The following is a 23,938-nucleotide window of genomic DNA, read 5'->3' as shown; positions in this document are numbered from 1 at the left end:
TTATTACCATGGGAATATAGCTCACTAAGGTCTTAATGCAATATCTTTCCTATGCTGTCATAGAGAAAAACTGTAAAGACTTGCAGCATTGAGATGACACTTGCATTCAAGACCATGGTGCTGAAAAGTTCAAATGGAATGTTTGGTTAAGAGGCTCTTTCGGCACTTCCATTTTTAAAAGCTGAAACTTTGCATAGCATGTGCAGGACTTAGTAGCAAATTAAAACAAAGAAGATCCATTTGATAATCTTTCAAATAAAGCAAAAAAAAGATGTGTTCGAGACCATTTTTGTGCTTCATTATCTCAACAAATATTTTAATAGACATTCTGTATAGACTTTTTGGGTATTTAGCCAAAAAAAAAAGCAAGTAAGTAGTGTTTAGAAGCAGTTTATTGCACTCAAGTTGTAACATATTTTATACAAACACACTGATTTTAGGGCTTGACTCACCTCCCTTTGAAATCATTGACCTTCAGAAAGGCTCCCATTGATTTCAGTGGAAGTTGGATAAACCCCTTAGCAGATATGTGCTGTAGTCAAGTCTGCAGAGCTGGTACCTAATCTTTGAATTTCTTGTGCACCCAAAATTCCTGTCTAACTGATGAGTGTGGTGAGCAAGGAATGCAAAACCAGACCTTTATTCACTAGTTTAGTTTTCCTGCCTGTTGTTATTGCTTATGGCTGTAATGGCCATTTAAAAATTGTCTAAGGCTATGTCTACACTACAGACCTTACAGTGGCACAGCTGTACCCCTGCAGCTGCACCACTGTGAGGTCTCCTATGTAGCCACTTTGTGCTGGTGGGAGAGCGTTTCCTGCCGACATAGCGCTGTCCACACCGACACTTTTGTCGGTGAAACTTACGTCGGTCAGGGTGATACTTTTTTTCACACCCGGACTGACAAAAGTGCTAGTGTAGACAAAGCCTAACTCATGTCTCCAGGAGAGAAATTCTCTTTCCTGATCTGTTTGGGGTTATAATTTAATTTTTAAAAGTCAGAGAATAATAATTGACCACAACTTTGTTTTCTTATGGAGGTTATTAGGGTTTTCCATTGTGCATACAACAAAAATAAATTGTGATAAAACGCAATGTTTTTGTTTTCAATTTAAATGAGTTAGAAGTTCTTATTTATTGGAACTGAAAATATTATTTTCCCTGTGCTTAGAAACCGCTCAGCTGCTCTTGATAGTATCTGATGGAAGAGGCCTTTTCCTAGAAGGCAAGGAACGAGTCACAGCAGCAGTTCAGGCTGCTCAAAATGCCAATATCTTTGTCATTTTTGTCGTATTAGACAATCCTAATTCCCGGGTGAGTGAGTGAATAATAAAACAGCATTCTAGTGCAGTGAATGAAAAGCTACACACAGTGTTTTTAACGGTTGCCTTTGTAACTCCTTATAAAATTGGCTGGGAATTTATACCAAGATCATTTTTTTTCTAGCTGTCAAACATTTGCAACGACAGCTGGGGTTATGCCTTTTGTAGGAGTCAACAAAGATATTTTGTTTAATATAAAATAATTATTTGCTTCACTTTGCTGTTCACTATCCTTTAGTGAAGTAATTAAAATTTCATTCATGTGCAACATCTGTCAGTGCTCCCTCAACCTCTGAACTGTGACTCCTTATGTCATATTTGAAATTAGATTTTAAACTCTTTGGGCCTGGAACTGTGTCATCTTATTTGTACAGTGAGGCACCCAGCACAATACTGTGTGCTGTACAGTATTTTCTGTTGGCTGTGCTGTTGAATTGCCTAAATCTACCATAAATTGGTTTACAGAAAAATATCTGCTGTAGTTTGCTAGTAGATACTTAGTGAAAATGTATTTGTATTCTGATCGTACACAAGGGCCCTGATCAGAATCAGGTCCCATTGTTCTGGGTGCTGTACACAAATATAGTAACATACTGTTGCATCATGTGTAACCACCTCCTAGTTATGAACAGTGTGCCCCCAACTATTCAGAAAGATTCTGTCTGACAGAAAAGCACCCAGTTTTCATCCCACAAAAGCCTACACAAGGACTCTTCCTTGTCCTGGGCTAGTCTGTCACTTCCTGGCAGAGAAGGTGTTGGGAGCACCTCATGTTGTTAAATAACTCCAACCAATTCAGTGTTGACTGACCGTAAAAGTAATTCCAGGGTGTTTCTAACTCCATAGATAAAATTGTGAGCATGATTTGTGCCTCAAGATGTGGGCAGGAGAGGGAAGAACTGGGACTTTCCAATACAGTTGGTACTCACATACTTTACAATAATTACTTCCATTAATTTGATGGATACACTAAAAACTCTGAGATGATTTATTATTATTTAGGGACTGTCATAATTTTGGCTAGAACAGAAATAGCTACTAGATTTCTAAATTAAAAAGTTGAAAGCAAAAGAATTTGAAAGAGCTGATTTATTCCTTCTCAATTGTGAATTTCTACCCAAAGAGCTTTACAGTTTTAAAAGTCAGAGGAAGGGCACGCTCAGGGAATGACACAACATAAAAGCAAATTGATCCAGGTGGTAGCAGGTTCTTGTTATGTTAGTCTCTTGTCTTTCCTTAGCATTTATTTATATGTTTTTTTAATACTACAAAAGCTTAAAGTTTAGTCTACTTCATTCTGTAACTCTATTCTCAGTACAGTTTTAGGACTATAAGCATATGAGAAAAAAGGCACTCCCCCACCCCCCACCCCCAAACTTGTCATACCTGTCCCTGTTTGACTTCCCTGAGGGGGTTGCATTTAGGGTTTTATTTTAAAATATTTTTGCCTTTAATTGTCCAATGTTGGGGAAATGTGTTTGAAAAATTGGATAAATGATACCTACAGTCCAGTCATCCCTTCATCTCTTTTACAGGATTCCATCTTGGACATTAAAGTACCTATATTCAAAGAGCCCGGAGAAATGCCTGAAATCAGATCCTACATGGAAGAGTTCCCATTCCCATTCTACATAATCCTCAGAGATGTGAATGCCCTCCCAGAGACTCTCAGTGATGCTCTGCGACAGTGGTTTGAACTGGTGACTGCCTCGGAGAGTCTATAGAATTTACAAAGCAAGTAAACGTCTGATTGCTGCTAAATTACTTAAGTGTGACTGCATTTCATCAGTGATTTGATGAGATCTCTCTATCCAGGATTTACGTGCAGGAACTGCCTTCTGATATTCAGACAGCCTAGAAAATAAATGCTTTAGGTGTGCTCTCCCCATTTGCTAGTGCAGGAGACTATGCAATGGTGAAAGACTGTACTCACTTATTTGCCTATCCCTATAACAATGCAGACCTTCTACCACCACTGTTGTAATTTATTATTTTAAATTTTATTTGGAATGTTCATATCATTGAAGGGGGGGAAGTAGTCTTGTTTCTGGGAAGGAACTTCTTTTATTGGAAGAACTTGAACAGTCTTGGAACTGTTTTAGCTGAACCCGTGGTGGTGGTACATGTGGGTGGGGGAAGGATGGGTTTACACAACCAAAATATAAGTACTTGAATACTTAAAACTGTGTTTTGTGGTTAAACACATCCTATTTAATATATGTTGCTGGTTGTTGGATAATGCCTGCAGGGTATTTTTATGAAACATGCCATGATATGATCTTCCCTGCATTATCACTTTACACTGTGAAGTTTGCCCCTCTGTCCAAGGCAGACATTAAAGACACATTTAGTCAGGTGTCTTAAAGATTGTACATGACTTTTTTCATTGCAAAAGCTATGCATCTTATTGTCTGTACTAATAAAAAGATGTACCACTGTTTGTAATTATGGTGTCCATCCTTTGTCATTTGATGAAGAAAAAATAGCTATGCCACAGGAATAGTACTTGGTGCACATATAATGATTTACATTTTCAGAACATCATACAAACAGTCCTCAAATCAGATAGGTTCCTAGCTTGCATAACTTCACGGGTTTCACTTGTTCTGGACTGTGAGGGGTTGCCAGATATGTGAGGTTTTTATTGGTGGCCTCATCGTCCTAAACATTCTGGCAGATTTGTGCTACTTGACCAATGCAAATCTGCTGGTAAGCTAGTTTAACTGACCCCATCAGGATTCTCCATGCATAAGTGGAAACTCTGAATATTGAAGTGCTGGCTCTTCTTCACAGCCAGGTGTAGCTGGGAGGGTGTGATAATTTGGGGAATCTGAGTACAACTTAGGAATTCTGGTTAATTTTATGAAATTGTATCATTGAATGCCTCAATGGATATGGAGTCAGACATATCTTATCAGGACCTGTAGGAATAGTTATGAAATTAAAGTTAGCTTAAGTTTAAGAAAATAATATATGTGCTTTATGGTTTGTGGCTGGTAACACCCCAATCAGCAGGTAAAAGAAAGTCAGAATAATTAGTGGTATTATTTTACTTGTAGTGTGGGAATGATGTATAGTTCAAAAAGTAACTAATAAAATAAAAAGCTGCAGTAACAAGACAAACCAGCCTCTAAGCCACCCTCCCACCTTGGCAGTGCCAGCCATGGGGGTCACTGGGACAGCCTATGTGGGTGCCAATGGGGGACGGGCATGGGCCCCTACAAGGTTTCTTTTAAGAAACAAGCACAAACCTTCCCACTGTTCTGCTGGTAAGCAAGGAGTGGGGAAGAGAGAAGAAAGGAAGACCTTACTGGAAGGAAAGTAGCAAGAATAAACTTCTTCATACTGGGTTTTTGCTAAAGCTTGCAAGTTTAACTGAAGGGTATAAAGAGAGCCATAAAACTGAAGGTTATCAGATCCTACTTGATCATGCCAGGATGAGACAATTTTCACTTGGTCTGGCCTATATGTAAGTATACCGATCACATGCTTATGGATACTTTATTACTGCATTGGGTGTTTTTAGGCTTAGGAATGTTTAGGGAAATTGATTAAAATACCATTTAGCCTTTGGGCTTAATAAAAGAATTTATGGTTAAATTAGAGTCTAGTGGTCTCCTATTTTAATAATTTCAATTAATTCCAGCAGGGCTGGTGTCACATCCGTACCTGACCAGAGACACTGGAGAGTTGTTATACAGTTCCCATTGAAATGGGAGCATCTCAGAGCAATGGGAGGGCCACAACGGAAGTGAAACCAGTTTTCTCCATCATCTACGCAGACCAAGGAGAGCTTAACAGTGTTGTGGGACTCAGATGCATCAACCTGGCATGCATCCAGTGAGGGGAGCTTTAATAGGTCTGTGAGGGTGTGGTTAAGGGGGAAAAGGGCATGGCTGGAGCATTGCTGCAATTCTCAGCTATCTGATCAGACTCTTGGGGTTGAGGATAGCCAGGCATAATTTAAAACAGCCTCAGGACTGCTGGGACATCTGAGAGATGTACAGAGGATGATGGACGCCCAAATGGGGGAGGAAAGTCCTTGTTGGGATTCCCTCTGGGATCAGTTTCCATGATGCTTCCCAAGAACTCAGTTGGACTTCAGCCTTTATCACTGAGATATCTTTATTTGGCATACAGCAGTGCTATACTGAGTTGATTAGACTCAAACGCAGGTGCAATAGATGCAAATTACATAGCATCTCTCTCTCTCTCTCTCTCTCTCTCTATATATATATATACACATTACATATCTCATTGCATTTATGATACATTGCATTACACATTTTTAGATTGGCTTGGTTAGTTTGCAGGAACCAATCCCTCCTATGCAGCAAGCTCTGTCCACACTTTCTATGCTCAGTACTCTACCTTTACATTCCTAATTCATCTTGTTCACAGGAACTAGTACCCTGGGTGTTCTCCCTTTTATCTTAGCTGGCTCAGACAGTGTCTTTCTAATCTACTAACCTCTTTACTAATTTAATGCACACATCCTAGTTGCAGCCTGCTGAGTCATTCACCTCCCTAATCCCATCGCCTAAGGAAAGGAGGCCTCCCCCCATGTGTTAATTTATCATATCAGGCCCAGCCTCTCAGCCACCCTCCCACCTTGGCAGTGCCACCCATGGGGGGGGGGGGGTCACTGCGACAGCCTGTGCGGATGCCAAGCGGGGGCGGGCTTGGGCCCCTACTAGCACAAACCCGCTGGGGCAGGCGGCCGGCGAGGGGACACTGCGCGGCTCCTTCCCCGGGGGCACCCACAGGAGCTGGCGCCGGCGCTGAGCGGCCCGGAACCCGCACGTTTCCCGCTGCCGCTCTCCGGGGCCAGGCCTCAAATCCCTCCCGCCCCCGCCTGACCAGCGGGACCCGGCTCTGGCCGCCGCCGCTTCCCGCGAGAGCCCCGGGCGGGGCGGGGCCCAGGGACCCCGCGAGGGCGGGCGGCGGAGGCGGGGCTGTGGCGCGCACGCAGGGCCTGGTCGGTGTCATGGCCGCGTCCCGGCTGCCTCCGGCAGCGCTGACGCTGAAGCAGGTACCGGCCGGGGGCCGCAGTGCAGGCTGAGGGAGTCGCTGCTGCCGGCTTCAGCCCCCGCTGTTTGGGGGCCGGACGATGGCGCCCTGCCTGGCCCGGGGCCGCTGCCCGGTTACCGTGTGCAGGGACCCGGGGGGCTGGGCTCAGTGGCTGCGGGCCAGAGGCGGGAGAGATGCCGCCCCTGTTACCTGACACCTGGGTCAGAGCCCGACGGGCACGGCCCGGTGGCTGGCCCAAGCCCCGGGGTTTTCAGAGCGGAACGACGGGGGCAGTTGGCAGCGCCAGAGACTCTGCTGCGCCGCTTGGGGGGGACCGTGGGTGAGTGGCTTGGCCCAATTGTCAGTCGGGCTAAGCACCCACGACGCCAGCTGGACGTCAGTGGTCTCCCCTCCGTTTCCATCCTAGACCCGCGCTGAGCCTGCTGCCCTCCACTGAAACAGCGCCTGCCAACGGCTTGTCTCCACTCTAGCCTATGTCGGCAAAACTTACCTTGCTCAGAGGTGTGAAAAAACCACCCCCAGGCAACATAAATTACACCATCGTAAGCACTCCTGTGCACAGCATTATGTTGGCAGGAGAGCTTCTACCACCAGCATAGCTTCTGCTGCTCATGGACAGGGCCAGCTCCAGCGTAGCAAGCAGGTGCCTGGGGCGGCCAATGAAGAGGGGGGCGGCACGTTCGGCGGTGGGACCGTCACTCCCTCTCCGAGCGAAAGACCTGCTGCTGAATTGCCACCATAGAATGAAGCGGCGGTAGAGCTGCCACCGATCGCGATAGCAGCTTTTTTTTTTTTTTTTTTTTTATTTGCTGCTTGGGGCAGCAAAAATGCTAGAGCCGGCCCTGCTCATGGAGGTGGTTTTACTATACTGACGGGAGAGCTCTCTGTACGTATAGACATGGCCAAAGTCTCTAATGCCCCCTCCTTGAACAAAGCTCAGAAACAGTGCTTCATCTCCTCCTCCACCTCACAGCAGTTTTTGACACTGTCAACTGTGCTCTTCCTCTGGAAATCTGACCTGTTTTGGCTTTCATGACTGAGTCCTTTCCTGATTCTTTCATCTCTCTAATTGCTCCTTCAGCATGTTGTTTGAAGAATCCTTCTAATTCCCCCCACCCCAATTTTCTGTGTGGGTTCCACAGAGCTCCCCTCCTTTCCCTTCTCCCATTCAGCTATAATTTCTACAACTCTGATATCTGCATCTCCACTCCAGACCTGTCTGTTTCTGTCCAAACTAAAATCTCAGACTCTGTCATTGACATCTCATGAACATCCAGGTGGCAGTGTGGCCAAAACAGAGCTCATATTCTCCCCCAACCCCCTTCCCTATTTCTCAAGCACTGTGGATATACCACCACAGTTCTCCTTGTTAGAATCTGGTGATTTTTGACTCTGCCTTCTATCTGGAGTCTCACATTCAAGCTGTGTATAAATCTTCCCAATTATTTTTGCAGAATATCTTTAACATACAGCCTTTCCTAAACATCCACACAGTTAAAACTTGTAATCCAAATCACTACAACATCCTCTTCTCTGGCCTTGAGAAAGGCAATCTTGCCCTGCTTGTATCCATTCAGAATGCTGCTGCAAGGATCATTTTCCTAGCACATCACTTTGACCATGCCCCCTCCCCCTGCTCCCTCTTCTCCATTTTCAGTCCCCACATTACCTGTTGACTCTCATAGGCTATAGAGAGGTTGACTCCTGCTTCTGTTGTCAGTGATGCCAACCTTAATCATTCACTTGTTAAATTCTCAAAGAAGCTTCTTTGTGCTTTCTCCCATGCTGCCTCATGCATGGGAGGCACGCTCCATAAACATTCACAATTGCACCTCTCTTTTGCTGTAATGCTTACAAAAAATGTAATAGTCATGCAGCTGGTTTGTTGAGACCAGTCATACTGACCATTATTGTCTTATTTTTTTGAGCTCCCCCCTCTGTCTGTATCTGTTTGTTGTCTCTTGTCTTGTATTTAGAGCTTGTCTGTGAAAATATTATACTGGTATAAAGTAGTATAACCCCCCTAAGTAAGTGTGGATACTGTAGTTCTGATATAAAGATGCTTATACTAGTATACCTATTCCACATATGATGGGGAATAAGATGTACCAATGTAATGTACTTTTATACTGGTAAAACTGCATCCACACTAGGGTTATACCAGTATAACTAGGCTTGGCAGAATTTGATTTTTTTTTTTTAAATAATTTTGATGGATAACGTCAATGTTTATTTGTAAGCATTTTTTAAAAATTTTAGGCTATTTCATTTTTCACAGTTGTGGGGAATTAGGAGGGGTTCAGACAGGCGTTATTTAAAGACAGTCGACATTGATATTCAAAAAGTTAACACTTTATAATCTTTAAAACATAAATTGTCAAAATATACAACGTAAATATCTTTAAATCAACCTCTGATAAGTTCTCAAGCAGTATTTTTCTTTGCCTGTCCGTACATTTTGATTATCAATGGAAATATTTTTTATTGATTTGTGTATGTATAGTGAAATCGACATTTACCAAGACAAATCTGATCCAAGCCTAAATATAGTGATGTCAGTAAAAAAAAAAAAAAAAAAAAAAAAAAATCACACTCCTAACTGAAATAGTTATATTGGTGCAAAAGCTATATGTAGTCCAGGCCATAGCCTGTAAGATGTGTGGAGCAGGGACCATCTTTCTGTTGTGTTTATAGAGGGCACAATGGGGCCCTGGTGTATGACTAGGCGCTTTGCAATCTAGCTAATCATGGGAGTTTCTAGTCCTTTTTACAGATTTCCCTCTATTCCAGTGGTTCTCAAACTGTGGGTTGGGACCCCAAAGTGGGTCAGGACCCCATTTTAATGGAATCACCAGGTTGACTTAGACTTGCTTGGGCCCAAGGCCAAAGCCTGAGCCCCATCACCTGGGGCCAAAGCCCCAGGGCTTCAGCCCTGAGCGGCAGGGTTCAGGTTACAGGCCCCCTGCCTGGGACTGAAGCCCTGGGATTTCGGCTTTGGCCCCCCTTTCCAGGGTGGTGGAGCTCGGGCGGACTCAAACTTCAGTACTCCCTCCTGGCGGCGTGTAGTAATTTTTGTTGTCAGAAAGGGGTCCCGGTGCAATGAAGTTTGAGAACCCTGCTCTATTCCAATAGCCCAGCTCAGATTAGATCATTCAAATTTAAAATTTACTCTGGTTTTTCTTCTAAATTTTAAGCTTCTTACAGACTAAACTTGCATTGCAGGTACTTTCTCTTGGTTCGTTTAATTTCCAGGTGGTATTTGGCTTAAAACTCTGTAAAGGTTTTAAAAAAACCTTTCTTTGAATGGAGATCACTGTTGCAGCAGATATAACAGGCATTTCCCCTCTTCTTTGCAGTTCTTGAGAAGGCAGCAGGTTCTTCAGTTATACAGAAGAATTCTGCAGGCTATTCGTCAGGTACCTACTGAAACTGATCGGCACTATCTAAAGGAGTGGGCAAGGGAAGAATTCAAAAGAAATAAAGATGCAACAGATGAGGTGAGGAATCAGAGGCAGCAGCCTCATAGCAATGCCTTTTATATACTTGGCAGCATTCTTAGTGCTACAGATTATGGTTTGTCATATGCTTTGTTTTTTTAACTGCACCAAGCCTTCTGTAACACCCGTTTTTGGAATCTATTTTGTTGATTATTTTAAAACAGGTAATGTTTATACAAAAGTGATACAATACATTGGGGAGGGTTCAGAGAAGAACCATGAGAATGATTAAAAGATTAGAAAACAGTGATAGACTCAGTCTATTTTGTTTAACAAAGAGAAGGTTAGAGTGACTTGATTACAGTCTATAAGTATATACACAGGAAACAAATATTTAATAATGGGCTCTTCAACCTAGCAAAGAAAGGTATAACACAATCCAATGGCTGGAAGTTCAAGCTAGACAAATTCAGACTGGAACTGAAGCATACGTTTTTGACAGGGAAGGTTATTAACTATTGGAATAATTTATCAAGAATCAGTGTGGATTCTCACCAACAATTTTTAAATCAAGATTGGATGTTTTTTCTAAAAGATATGCTCTAGGAATTATTTTGGGGAAAGTTTTATGGCCTGTGTTATACAGGAGGTCGGACTAGATAATCACAATGGTCCCTTCTGGCCTTGGAATCTATGAAAACTGTCAACACTATCCCTTCTTTTCTTTCTTGCAAATAATTTTTTTTTTCTGATTCCTTACATTGAGTAAATTGGAATTAAAAAACAAAACAAAAACTGCTTGCTTGAAATAAGAATCAGACAAAACTATTAATTTTACAATTTTGTATTGAATAGTGGAGAGCAATTATAAGTTTACTAAGGCCAGGCCTGCTTTTTTATGATATCTGTTGGGGTTATATTTAAATTAGCTTTGCGCAGTGGCAGTATCGTAGCCAATGAGGTTAATCCGAGGCGCGATTATTGCTAATTGAAAACTTTATTAATTTAGACTGAACAAAACAAATTTGACTTGATATCTGTATAGGAAATGGCAATGGGTGGGGAAAACTTTACCTTTTCTCAAACATTTCTACGCCCCTGCTTGCCAGCTGTGCACCTTTCCTAGTCAGTATTAAGGAATTACTGGCTGGAATTATGCAGACTAAGTGATATACAGAATTCCAGAAGAATGTCCACACCATTTATCTCTTAAAAATCCCTCTCTACAATGCATATCTGTAGTTCTTACCATCTATTCACAGAAACATTGGAAAGGACATGGATGTATAAAGAAAATACTAATTTAATTAGATTTTGAATCAAAGAAACTTTTCCACTGACTTTTACGCCACAGGAATAACCCCCAATGGCACTGTTAAGAACTTGTGGAAAAATGACTGGCAAATTAATATATGCAGTGTTGTAGCCGTGTCGGTCCCAGGATGTTAGCGAGAGAAGGTGAGTGAGGTAATGTCTTTTATTGGACCAATTTCTGTTGGTGAGAGACAGTTGCTTCACCTATCACAATGATGAACATATTGTGTGGTCTTCATTGTTTTAGAGACTGAATGCTTTATTGCATGCCATTGACTCAGGCAAACAAATTGAGTGAAAAATGCAGCAACTCTGGCAAAAAGCTGTATTCTGTTGTGTGTTATAATATAGGTGTTCAGCCCAACAGATTCCATTTCACTTTACAGGATGCAATTAGGATGATGATTACTCAGGGCAACATGCAGCTTCGGGAGCTTGAAAGAACACTTCAGCTGGCAAACTCCTAATCTTAATTCTGAGAGCCAATGGACTTTCATCCACTGTGGGAAGTACAGTACTTTCTCCAGGATGCAGCACCTCATCTTATGCTAAGATACCGGTAATGTTTCAAGGTGGAATACAGTACAATACCATTATTTCCTTTCTCTTCTTGAGTCTGTTACCCTGAATATTTGACAATCATTGACAAATTACTTGTGCCATATTTGTTCAAATAATCAAAAGTGTGGCATAATACTTACTGAGAGAGAAGCAGGAAGTACTGAATAACAGCAGCAGTGCGAAAGAAAAACAAAAATCTGGTTTGAATGTATTTTCTGCTTGTTTGTTTTCTACATTAGTTCTAAATGTTACAATCTTATGGGAGTCGTCTCTAGAGTTCCAAAGTCCCAAACTCCTGAACTTTCTGTTTCATAATAAATGTGTTCAAATACTAAGAAAATTTCTCATATGTAGGTGATAACTTGATCCAGTTTATTGTTTGAGGTAGTGTCTTTAACCATGATTATGATTGAATAAACCTTAATGGTGTGAGAGAATTTAACCTAGGATATGGTTATTGCCAAATTAAGAAATACCTCTTATGATTATACTGACAAGTGTTCACATGTTACATAAAGTAGAACAAACTGAAAAAGTATATTAATAGAATATCAGGGTTGGAAGGGACCTCAGGAGGTCATCTAGTCCAACCCCCTCCTCAAAGCAGGACCAATTCCCAACTAAATCATCCCAGCCAGGGCTTTGGCAAGCCTGACCTTAAAAACCTCTAAGGATGGAAATTCCACCACCTCCCTAGGTAACCCATTCCAGTGCTTCACCACCCTCCTAGTGAAGAAGTTTTTCCTAATATCCAACCTAAACCTCCCCCACTGCAACTTGAGACCATTATTCCTTGTTCTGTCATCAAGTATCACTGAGAACAGTCTAGATCCATCCTCTTTGGAACTTCCAGGTAGTTGAAAGCAGCTATCAAATCCCCCCTCATTCGTCTCTTCTGCAGACCAAACAATCCCAGTTCCCTCAGCCTCTCCTCATAAGTCATGTGCTCCAGCCCCCTAATAATTTTTGTTGCCCTCCGCTGGACTCTTTCCAATTTTTTCACATCCTTCTTGTAGTGTGGGGCCCAAAACTGGACACAGTACTCCAGATGAGGCCTCACCAATGTCGAATAGAGGGGAATGATCACGTCCCTCGATCTGCTGGCAATGCCCCTACTTATACAGCCCAAAATGCCGTTAGCCTTCTTGGCAACAAGGGCACACTGTTGACTCATATCCAGCTTCTCGTCCACTGTAACCCCTAGGTCCTTCTCGGCAGAACTGCTTCCTAGCCATTCGGTCCCTACTCTGTAACAATGAATGGGATTCATCTGTCCTAAGTGAAGGACTCTGCACTTGTCCTTGTTGAACCTCATCCGATTTCTTTTGGCCCAATCCTCTAATTTGTCTAGGTCCCTCTGTATACTATCCCTACCCTCCAGCCTATCTACCAGTTTAGTATCATCTGCAAACTTGCTGAGAGTGCAGTCCACGCCATCCTCCAGATCATTAATGAAGATATTGAACAAAACCGGCCCCAAGACCAACCCTTGGGGCACTCCGCTTGAAACCGGCTGCCAACTAGACATGGAGCCGTTGATCACTACCCGTTGAGCCCGACGATCTAGCCAGCTTTCTATCCACCTTATAGGCCATTCATCCAGCCCATACTTCTTTAACTTGCTGGCAAGAATACTGTGGGAAACCATAACAAAAGCTTTGCTAAAGTCAACGAATAACACATCCACTGCTTTCCCCTCATCCACAGACCCAGTTATCTCCTCATAGAAGGCAATTAGGTTAGTCAGGCATGACTTGCCCTTGGTGAATCCATGCTGACTGTTCCTGATCACTTTCCTTTCCTCTAAGTGTTTCAGAATTGATTCATTGAGGACCTTCTCCATGATTTTTCCAGGGACTGAGGTGAGGCTGACTGTCCTGTAGTTCCCCGGATCCTCCTCCTTCCTTTTTTTAAAGATGGGCACTACATTAGCCTTTTTCCAGTCATCCGGGACCTCCCCCCATCGCCATGAGTTTTCAAAGATAATGGCCAATGGCTATGCAATCGCATATTAATGTTGTGGCCCTTCCTTTCCTTCCTCATGTTGTATTTCCCACATGAATGGCAACATAATTTGTTTATTTCAATTTCAAAAGTAAAGGAGGTTGAGTTTCTCTGAATGTAAATAACTATATACCCAAACAACAGATGTACACAGCTGCCAGCTAGTATGTCTTGGTTCAGTTCTAACAAGCAGCAGACCAAGTTTCTTCAAAGCTATACCTGCAGACTTCGTTGAAAAACTTCACAAGGCTGGTTAGCCAACCACTGGCTGACTGATGGGCTGTTAGAAAGAAATTTCTCCTGTAGTTAGGCTATATTCCAGAATTGTTGTGTATGGGGTTTCTTGAGCCTCTCTCTGAGGCTCTGGTTCTGGCTACTACCAAAGACAAGACACTGGATTAGACAGCTCTCTGGTTTGTGTTGAGAGGTTGCTCCTGTGGATTTTTTAAAGCAGGGGTGGGCAAACTTTGGGCCACATTGGGGTTGTGCAACTGTATGGAGGGCAGGGTAGGGAAAGCTGTGCCTCCCCAAACTTCCTGGCCCCCGCCCCCTCTCACTCCCCACCCCCTGCCTGCCCCCCTCAGCACTCCCAACCCATCCAACCACCCCTGCTCCTTGTCCCCTGACTGCCCCCTTCTGGGACCCCTGTTCCCTGATTGCCGTGACCCCCTTATCCACCCCCCCACCCCTGGACAGCCCCCGTCCTCGTCCCCTGACCACCCCCTGCCCCCCGGGATCCCACCCTCTTATCCAACCTCCCCTGCTCCCTGACTGCCCTCCTGGCCCCTATCCGGACTCCCACTCCCAACCCTCCCTGTTCCACATCCCCTGACCACCACCACCCCGAACCTCCGCCCCATCCAACTGCCCCCTCCTCCCTAACTGTCCCCAGAATCCCCCGCTCCCTTACCCAACCCCCCCAACCCCTTACCAGCAGCAGGAGCTCGCAGCCACGACACCCGGCCAGAGCCAGCTGCGCTCCCCATGCTGCCCAGCGAGAGCGTGGCTGCAGGGGAGGGGCCGGGGACTAGGCTCCCCAGTCGGGAGCTCAGATTTTTTCTTCAGTTCTTTAACAAACAAACAATCTGCTTCCTTGATGATTAGAAGGGCCTTTTTGAGCAGAGCCTGAGTATACCACCATCAAAGGCCAAGTCTCCCCACCCCCCTCTTTGTCTGCACACTGCTGCAGGATTCTTACAGATCATGCTGATCAATATTGTCTAATTGTTTCCTTGTCTTTTTCTGTCTGTATCACCTAATGTTTTTGTATTGTACATAACCCTGTAGGCTCGTTGGGGCTGGGATTGTCCTTGTTGAGGCTGTGAGGTCCCAGTCTGTAAGTGGTGCTTCTAGGAGCTACCACAATACAAAAAATAAACACACAACATGCACTCTCAACACAATAGTGAAACTGAGTAAGATAAGATTTTTTCCCCTTCATTTTAACTTGTCTTCTTCAGTTACAGTAACCTTAAGGGATAAGGAAGTGTGATTTTTTTTTTTTCAAGTTGGTGTCCCTTTAATTTCTGCCAACGAGATCAGCTTGTCATTAATCTCTGTCCCTTTTACAGTGTGGATCTCAGGATTTAAAATGTACTAGAGCTCTTTTATAACAACACTAAATTAATTGTGCTTTATATAAATTTATGCTGGCCTACTCCTGTAGTAACAATTATCACACAAACCTTTTAACCATTTATTACATTCACAAAAAAAGGAAAATCAGTTAAAACATTTTACACTTTGTTTTGAAAACTTCCTTTTTTCTGTCTAGAGAAAAACTTTGCTTGATAGTCTTTGCTTGAAAAGTCAGATTTAGCTGGCAACTTCTGAGGCATTGTTGGTGAAGTCCAACCAACACACTTAAAATAAACACACCCAGTGGGAGGTAGAAAAGATCCATGAAGATTATCAATTGCAGCTTCAGTTTGTTCCTTGCTTGCACTTTAGCTGCTAGAAAATCACTGGCATAGACCAGAAATTTATTAGCCATTCTGGTACTTAGTAATCTCAGTCAATCTTGTTTTTAGCTTGCCTCTTTGGTCACAGGTTTACAGCAATATTGCAAGGGTAGATTTGTTTTTGCTGGCTAAGCTGATCTCTTAGGAGACAGAAGGCAAAAAGAGGTAGAAGAAATAAGGAGGCACTGACACATAGGAAGGGAGTAATATTAGGAACATCAGGTTCATATCCTAGCTGTTGCTCAGGATTTACCTGACCCTCTGAAGGTGATGTCATCTGGCTCCCTCTACTTGTCTGATCAGATCAGGACATCATTCAGATTCAGGAAAATGATGTGGCAGTCCCAACAGGTGATGAGAGTAGTGACAACCATGATTAGTGAAGCTCTCTGACTCACAGTAAAGCCTTTCTCCTCCTCCCTCCCGGCAACAAGCTGCCAGCTGCCCCCAGAAAAATAGTACCCTATGTAAAAGGTTAAATGGACACAAATCAGATATTAGGAATGCCAATATACAAAAACCTCTAGGAGAACACTTCAACCTCCCAGGACACACACTAGCAGATTTAAAGGTAACCATCCTGCAGCAAAAAAACTACAGGACCAGACTTCAAAGAGAAACTGCTGAGCTTCAGTTCATCTGCAAATTTGACACCATCAGCTCAGAACTAAACAAAGACTGTGAATGGCTAGCCAACTACAAAAGCAGTTTCTCCTCCCTTGGTGTTCACACCTCAACTGCTAGAAGAGGGCCTCATCCTCCCTGATTGAACTAACCTCGTTATCTCTAGCCTTACTCACTCTTGCTTACATATTTATACCTGCCCCTGGACATTTCCACTACATGCATCCGAAGAAGTGGGTATTCACCCACGAAAGGTCATGCTCTTATACGTCTGTTAATCTATAAGGTGCCACAGGACTCTTTGCTCCTAGTACAAAAAGAGGTGACACCCTTAATCAAAACCAACATCTAGCAATCCTAAATCTGGGCATTTCCTTTCACTTTAACTTGTTTTATTATAGCAATTCTGTGATTTTACCAGAGTCTTGAAACTGTGTAAACACAGGTTTTAGTTCAAACATTGTTTGTAAATTTCTTTAACTCAGCTTGTGCTTAGTTTTTATAAGCAATTTTATGTAACAAATTTTACAGATCAAAATGAACTTTGTCACTCCTTACCCACTTTGGGCAATATAAGACTTCCACCCAGGGTACAGTCCTTGACTGAGAACATCCCATGAAGCATCTAAGCCAGTTGGTTCCATAAACCTGTAGGAGCACAATGTGCGGACTCTACCAGAGTCTGTCTGCCAGAAGCCTTCTAGGGGTTATAAACTCTGCAGGAGTCCATGCAGGAATTAGAGATTCTCCTGGAATAATGGGATTAATTTTGAGTGTATATGTAAAAGGGCGGGTGGATTATGTGGTTAGTAGCCAAGAATCCCTTCAATTTTGCCTTATGTGTAGAGCATGGCGGATAGGGGAGAATGCCAAAAAAGGCTCCCTTTCCCTGTGTCCCATGGTAAACATCGTGTTGGATGAATAATACCTGTCACTAAATTAGTTAAATCTTACAGCACCTCTGCAAGATAATTTTTATACCTAAGTATTATCCACATTTTATAGATTGGGAAACAGATATTAAATTAATGGGGAAACTGGGATTAGAATTCAGGGGTTTAGTTTCCACTAGGGCTGTCGATTAATCACAGTTAAAAAAAATTAATCGCAGTTTTAATCGTACTGTCCAACAATAGAATACCAATTGAAATTTAATAAAATATTTTGGATGTTTTTCTACATTTTCATATATATTGTATTCTGTGTTGTAATTGAAATCAAAGTGTATATTTTTATTACAAATATTTGCACTGTAAAAATTATAAAGAAATACTATTTTTCAATTCACCTCATACAAGTACTGTAGTACAATCTCTTTGTCATGAAAGTGCAACTTGCAAATGTAGGGTTTTTTTTGTTACACAATTGTACTCAAAAACAAAACAATGTAAAACTGCAGAGCCTACAAGTCCACTCATTCCTACTTCTTGGTCAGCCAATTGCTAAGACAAACAAGTTTGGTTACATTCGCAAGAGATAATGCTGCCCTCTTCTTATTTACAATGTCACCAGATTTAAATTACAACACAGAACGCAAAGTGTACAGCGATCACTTCATATTTATTTTTAATTACAAGTATTTGCACTGTAAAAAAACAAGAAATTCACCTAATACAAGTACTTTAGTGCAATCTCTTTATCATGAAAGTTGAACTTACTTATCTTCCAAGTTTACTCAGTCCTACGTCTTGTTCAGCCAATTGCTCAGACAAACAAGTTTGTTTACATTTGCAGGAGATAATGCTGCCCTCTTTTTTTTTTACAATGTCACCAGAAAGTGAGAACAGGCATTTGCATGGCACTTTTGTAGCCAGCATTGTAAGGTATTTACGTGCCAGATATGCTAAACATTTGTATGCCCCTTCATACTTCGGCCACCATTCCAGAAGACTTGCTGATGATGCTTGTTAAAAAAAAATGTATTAATTAAATTTGTGATTGTACTCCTTAGGTTGAGAATTATATGTCTCCTGCTGTTTTACCCGCATTCTGCCATATATTTCATGTTATAGCAGTCTCGGATGATGACCCAGAACATGTTGTTCATTTTAAGAATACTTTCACTGCAGATTTGACAAAAAGCAAAGAAGGTACCAATGTGAGATTTCTAAAGATAGCTACAGCACTCATCCCAAGGTTTAAGAATCTGAAGAGCCTTGGTGTGAAGCATGCTTTCAGAAGTCTTAAAAGAGCAACACTCTGATGCGAAACTACAGAACCCGAACCACCAAAAAAGAAAATCAACCTTCTGGTGGTGGCTTCTGACTCAGATAATGAAAATGAACATGCGTCGGTCTACACTGCTTTGGATTGTTATTGAGCCGAACCTGTCATCAGCATGGATGCCTGGAATGGTGGTTGAAGCATGAAGGGGCGTATGAATATTTAGCATATTTGGCAGGTAAATACCTTACAGTGCTGACTACAAAAGTGCTATGCAAATGCCTGTTCTCACTTTCTGGTGACATTGTAAATAAAAAGAGGGCAGCATTATCTCCTGCGAATGTAAACAAACTTGTTTGAGCGATTGGCTGAACAAGAAGTAGGACTGAGTAGACTTGCATGATAAGTAAGTTCAACTTTCATGATAAAGAGATTGCATTAAAGTACTTGTATTAGGTGAATTTCTTGGTATTTTTTTTTTTCAGTGCAAATACTTGTAATCAAAAATAAATATGAAGTGATCGCTGTACACTTTGCGTTCTGTGTTATTTGAAAATGTAGTAAACATCCAAAAATATTTAAATAGTATTCTATTATTAATGATGCGATTAATTTTTTTAATTGCTTGACAGTCCTGGTTCCTCTGTATTTATTATTTTAAACTGCCTCTCATTTCCTACTCTCTAGCTACAGTTTTCAATGTGATCAACTCTGTAAAGCTAGAAAACACAGGAAAAATAGCTTTCTGAGCAACATTTATGTTTAATTACTATGCAAAAACATTCACTTTTTATCAAGATGATACAAAAATTAAATAGACAACATGCCTCTGCATTCCTACAGTAGCTTAAACAATTGACTTAAAAAAGTTGTAAACATACGAAAATGTCTAATTCTTTATTTTTGACTACTGAAGTCAAAGTATTAGCACTAACAAATATCCCCATTACTACAGCTATACTGTACTTGTCTTAATAGTGCATTAATAGGACTTAAAAATACTGTAATATAATACAATTTTCTTTGCTTTATACATTTACTAAAAAGATACAAGCTTGATTTCTAAAGAGTTAACATTATGTTTACAATACTGTAAAGTATGTTTTGTTCATCTGGATTTCCAGTGTCAAGAGATTGCTTGTTTGCAATATTATGCCAAGGAAAAAAAAACAGTTTTTTCAATGGAATGATTTAGGATAGCTGTTCCTGGGCTATCATGATCTCTGTTAAATAACCTTGTCCCTATTATCAGTATCTTCTGGAGTCTCCTACTAGATTAAAGCACGAAGCCCTAGAGGCATAGAGCTGCAACTATCTTGTACATTAATGAGTAGAATTGGGGCCCAACACGGTTGAGGCCTTCCGATACTACTGCAATATAAATACTAAATAATAAGGTGAAAGATTCTCAATAGCAGTTCACAGTGGGGAATTTTCTATCCATCAAAGTTTTCATTTTATGACAAAAGATGTGGTGGTCTGGAATGGATTTCCCTTTAGAAAACAATGGACATACAAGGTCTCTAATTCTTTTTTTTTCCCCCTCCCCCCCACTTAAAGAGAAATGGACTTGGGTAAGCAAAAGAAAGAGGGGGTCACTTAAGAGGTGCTAGAGACAACATTCTAGGCAAGTCATTTGGAGTGAAATCCTGGCCTTACTGAAGATAATGGGAGTTTTGCCATTTACTTCAGTGGAGCCAGGAATTCACGCTGGGTCTGTGTTTCATGCTCCTATAGAAAATTGGAATTTAGGCATCTCAGAGGAAGAGTCTTGCCTATGAATGTACTGCTGCTCATAAAACATAGTGGGGACTTGGTAAAATATTTGCCACTCATCTGATATAAGAAATTACAACTTTTCAATAAGGTTACTTGAATAGATACCTTCACTAATCATGTAACCTGCAATAACTATTCAAACAATACTTAAAGAGAAGTCAAAGTTATAATATGCTTGAACAATGCAAACCCAAGGCAAAGGAAAGTATCAGTGGGAAGCTTCTGTAAACAAGTAACTTATTTCTAACAAAACCATTTCCATTGGGTGATTTTTGTGACCTACAAGGAAATGGAACAGGAGTACTTGTGGCACCTTAGAGACTAACAAATTTATTAGAGCATAAGCTTTCGTGGACTACAGCCCACTTCTTCGGATGCATATAGAAAGCTTATGCTCTAATAAATTTGTTAGTCTCTAAGGTGCCACAAGTACTCCTGTTCTTTTTGCGGATACAGACTAACACGGCTGCTACTCTGAAACCTACAAGGAAATGGGAAAACTCTCCCTTCAGAATGTGATTTGGGTTATTGGTACCTGATGATGAAGTACCTGGCAATTCTTATCTCTGACTGTAAAATTGTATGGGATCATGGTAAAATGTATCTCATGAGAGTGTCCCATCTGCAGAGACTTACTGTTATGACTACACGGACAGTGTCTTTTTGGATATTTGATCCTGGTATTTCTGGAACTTCTAAATTCTAAAATTACATCTCATTAAAAAGAGGCAGTTTTTATATTTGTAAGTATTGGGTGCAATATTCTACATACTAATAGATCCCCAAATCAGCCACACTGCAGTTCACATAAAAACTAATTCCTCAATTTCCATGCCTGCACCTGTTTCCTTGACGCTAGCTTTCTTTTTGCACCTTAGTCCTTAATTTATTGAGCTCCTCTTCTAAACTTTTAATATGCTCCTTGAGTGCAGCTTTGTCTTGCTGTGCTTTTTGATTAGCTTGGCACTGGGCTTCTTCAATCTTCCGCTCATACCACTTTTCCATTTGAGTGGAAACAGCCTCAAAAAAGTACTGAGTAATCTCCAAAGCTTGTGAAGTGTCTTTGATCTGAGGGGCTGGTTGATCTCCAGGCAGAGCGGATGGTTGCTGTGGCTGGGTATGATGTGTTACTGTGTGTTGCTGGGGCCTGTGTCTTGACTGCCCACTTTTGCCAGACTTCTTTGTTTGAGTTCCTTTGTCTATGAAGTAGCCACTCTGTTGCTCAGTCTTTGCAAATTCAATCAAGGGGTGCAAAGCAGTTTGTACCTTAACATGTCTTAATTTGGAACCTGAATGCTCTGACAATGGTTCTTCCTGCTGGAACCTGTCGAAAGCAGTGGAGCTAAAAGCTTTGTCTTTACGCCTAACAACTTGAGGGACTGCAGAAGGAGCTGGACCAGCAGCTGTCATTTGTTGCTCTGCACCTATACATTAAAAAAAACATATGAGAATTCTGAGCAGACTTATGCAAATATTAAGAGAGAAACTCCCATTGTTCTGAGGATTGGGGGAGGCCAAGATTTCCTATATACCATGCTATACATTTTGTAGACGTTTATAATATATTGTCTTATATCTAGGGCTGTCAATCACAGTTAACTCATGCAATTAACTCAAAAAGATTGATTGCACTTAGAATACCAATTCAAATATATTAAATATTTTTGGATGTTTTTCTACATTTTCAATATTGATTTCAATTACAACATAGAATACAAAGTGCACACTGCTCACTTTATATTTTTTTATTACAAATATATGTACTGTAAAATGATAAAGAAAAGAAATAGTATTTTTCGATTCACCTCATAAAAGTACTGAAGTGCAATCTCTTTATTGTGAAAGTGTAACTTACAAATGGAGGGTTTTTTTGGTTACATAACTGCACTCAAAAACAAAACAGTGTAAAACTTTAGAGCCTACAAGTCCACTCAGTCCTACTTCTTATTCTGCCAATCACTAAGACAAACAAGTTTGTTTACATTGATGGGAGATACTGCTGCCTGCTTCTTATTTACAGTGACACCTGAAAGTGAGAACAGGCGTTCGCAAGGCACTTTTGTAGCCAGCGTTGCAAGGTATTTATGTGCCAGATATGTTAAACATTCATATGCCCCTTCATGCTTTGGCCATCATTCCAGAGAACACGCTTCCATGCTGATGATGCTCTTTTAAAAATTTTTTTTTTTAAAAAGCGTAAATTAAATTTTGTGACTGTACTCCTTAGGGGGAGAATTGCATATCTCCTGCTCTGTTTTACCTGCATTCTGCATATATTTCATGTTATAGCAGTCTCGGATGATGTCCCAACACATGTTCTTTTTAAAAACACTTTCACAGCAGATTTGACAAAACACAAAGAAGGTACCGATGTGAGATTTCTAAAGAGAGCTACAGCACTCAACCCAAGGTTTAAGGATCTGAAGTGCCGTCCAAAATCTGAGAGGGATGAGGTTTGGAGCATGCTTTTAGGAATCTTAAAAGAGCAACACTCTGATCCGGAAACTACAGAGCCCAAACCATCAAAAAAGAAAATCAACCTTCTGCTGGAGGCATCTGACTCAGATGATGAAAATGAACACGTCAGTCCACACTGCTTTGGATCGTTATCAAGCAGAACCTCTGGCATCATTTCTGGCAAATTGTAACCAACCTTGTTTGTCCGAGTGATTGGCTGATCAAGAAGTAGGACTGAGTGGACTTGTAGGCTCTAAAGTTTTACATTGTTTTATTTTTGGATGCAGTTTTTTTGTACATAATTCTACATTTGTAAGTTCAACTTTCATGATAAAGAGATTGCACTACAGTACTTGTATGAGGTGAATTGAAAAATACCATTTTTTTGTTTTTTACAGCGCAAATATTTGTAATCAAAAATAAAATACCAAGTGAGCACTATACACTTTGTGTTCTGTGTTGTAATTGAAATTAATATATTTGAAAATGTAGTCAACATCCAAAAATATTTAAAATAAATGGCATGCTATTGTTTAACAGTGTGATTAAGCGCGGTTAATTTTTTTTAAATTGCTTGACAGTCCTACTTATATATCACTTCTTCCTATGGATAAATTCATAGGCTTGCGACTTAACACACACATTTGTTTGGAACAAAATGCAGTCTGCTTGCCCGAGAATGTAACTTGAGGCATGATCACAGGATGCCTTTTCTGGAGGCCAGCAAGATCAGACATCACAGAGATCAGGCTTTTGGTCCTTAGGTTAGTGTGTGCCAGTGCAACTACACTTAGCAAGCTGTTCATGCAGTAATATTAGAATCAGAAAACCATATGTTCTTCAAGAATGGAATGTACTCCTATGGTGATCATCAAGGGAGAAAAAAAGGAAGGATGAACAAAAAGTGTGTATGGAGTTGGGATAGATAAACTGTAAAAGAATAGCTTATACATATGGGAATAGGGTCCATGCACCAATAAAATAAATACAATATAGTTGATTCAATGGAAATTTGACAATTCAGTGCATTCTTACATGTAAGACCCTGGGTTGGGAGCAAACCCAGCCCTCCACTGTCCCTGAAAGTAGTAGAAACTACATCTATTTTCACCAGCTGAGGATTTGCCAAGAAAGATATAATAAGATGGCAGTGTCAAGAAAAGATAATGAGGTAAATCCCTGCCAACTAAGCCCTGAAACTTTGGTGGTTGCCTTGTTTTAACCAGAATGTATAGAGATGGGGGAAGAGAGGTATTGATGATGGGAAGGAAAGCATACCACTGAA

The 23,938-nt window shown here is 41.2% G+C and overlaps 3 protein-coding genes and 1 pseudogene across 12 annotated transcripts in view; 3 read left to right on the top strand and 1 right to left on the bottom strand.

The window, feature by feature from the left end:
- MDN1 (midasin AAA ATPase 1) overlaps positions 1-3,767 on the top strand; it is a 175,711-nt gene extending 171,944 nt beyond the window's left edge. For all 3 annotated transcript variants that reach the window (XM_065590185.1, XM_065590184.1, XM_065590183.1), the window contains 2 exons: positions 1,172-1,314; positions 2,858-3,767. In XM_065590185.1, coding sequence (XP_065446257.1) covers positions 1,172-1,314; positions 2,858-3,046 — 332 coding nt within the window. In that variant the 3' untranslated portion in view covers positions 3,047-3,767. The remainder of the gene's footprint in view (positions 1-1,171; positions 1,315-2,857) is intronic.
- Positions 3,768-6,023: 2,256 nt separating this feature from the next.
- LYRM2 (LYR motif containing 2) overlaps positions 6,024-23,938 on the top strand; it is a 39,533-nt gene continuing 21,618 nt past the window's right edge. For 3 of the 7 annotated variants that reach the window (XR_006176183.2, XR_006176182.2, XR_010600081.1), the window contains exons 1-3: positions 6,024-6,354; positions 9,710-9,850; positions 11,491-11,663. Coding sequence is in view for 1 of the 7 variants with exons in the window: in XM_005299718.5 (XP_005299775.2) it covers positions 6,310-6,354; positions 9,710-9,850; positions 11,491-11,571 (267 nt within the window). In the remaining 6 variants the exon portion in view is untranslated. Of the gene's footprint in view, positions 6,355-9,709; positions 9,851-11,490; positions 13,044-22,536; positions 23,195-23,938 lie in introns of those variants that run through there. The other 4 variants (XR_010600080.1, XR_010600079.1, XR_256192.5 and 1 more) reach the window with 4 other exon arrangements.
- On the top strand, positions 10,718-10,834 carry LOC112059191 (U4 spliceosomal RNA; annotated as a pseudogene).
- The window catches only part of ANKRD6 (ankyrin repeat domain 6), a 173,235-nt gene continuing 168,456 nt past the window's right edge, over positions 19,160-23,938 (bottom strand). For both annotated transcript variants that reach the window (XM_005299720.5, XM_005299724.4), the window contains 2 exons: positions 20,651-21,620; positions 19,160-20,509 (listed from right to left, as the gene is read on the bottom strand). In XM_005299720.5, the coding sequence (XP_005299777.2) occupies positions 21,052-21,620 (569 nt within the window). In that variant the 3' untranslated portion in view covers positions 19,160-20,509; positions 20,651-21,051. The remainder of the gene's footprint in view (positions 20,510-20,650; positions 21,621-23,938) is intronic.

The sequence above is a fragment of the Chrysemys picta genome, chromosome 3 (genome assembly GCF_011386835.1).
Source record: "Chrysemys picta bellii isolate R12L10 chromosome 3, ASM1138683v2, whole genome shotgun sequence".
NCBI lineage: Eukaryota > Metazoa > Chordata > Testudines > Emydidae > Chrysemys > Chrysemys picta.
This window is presented reverse-complemented; position numbering and strand designations above follow the sequence as displayed.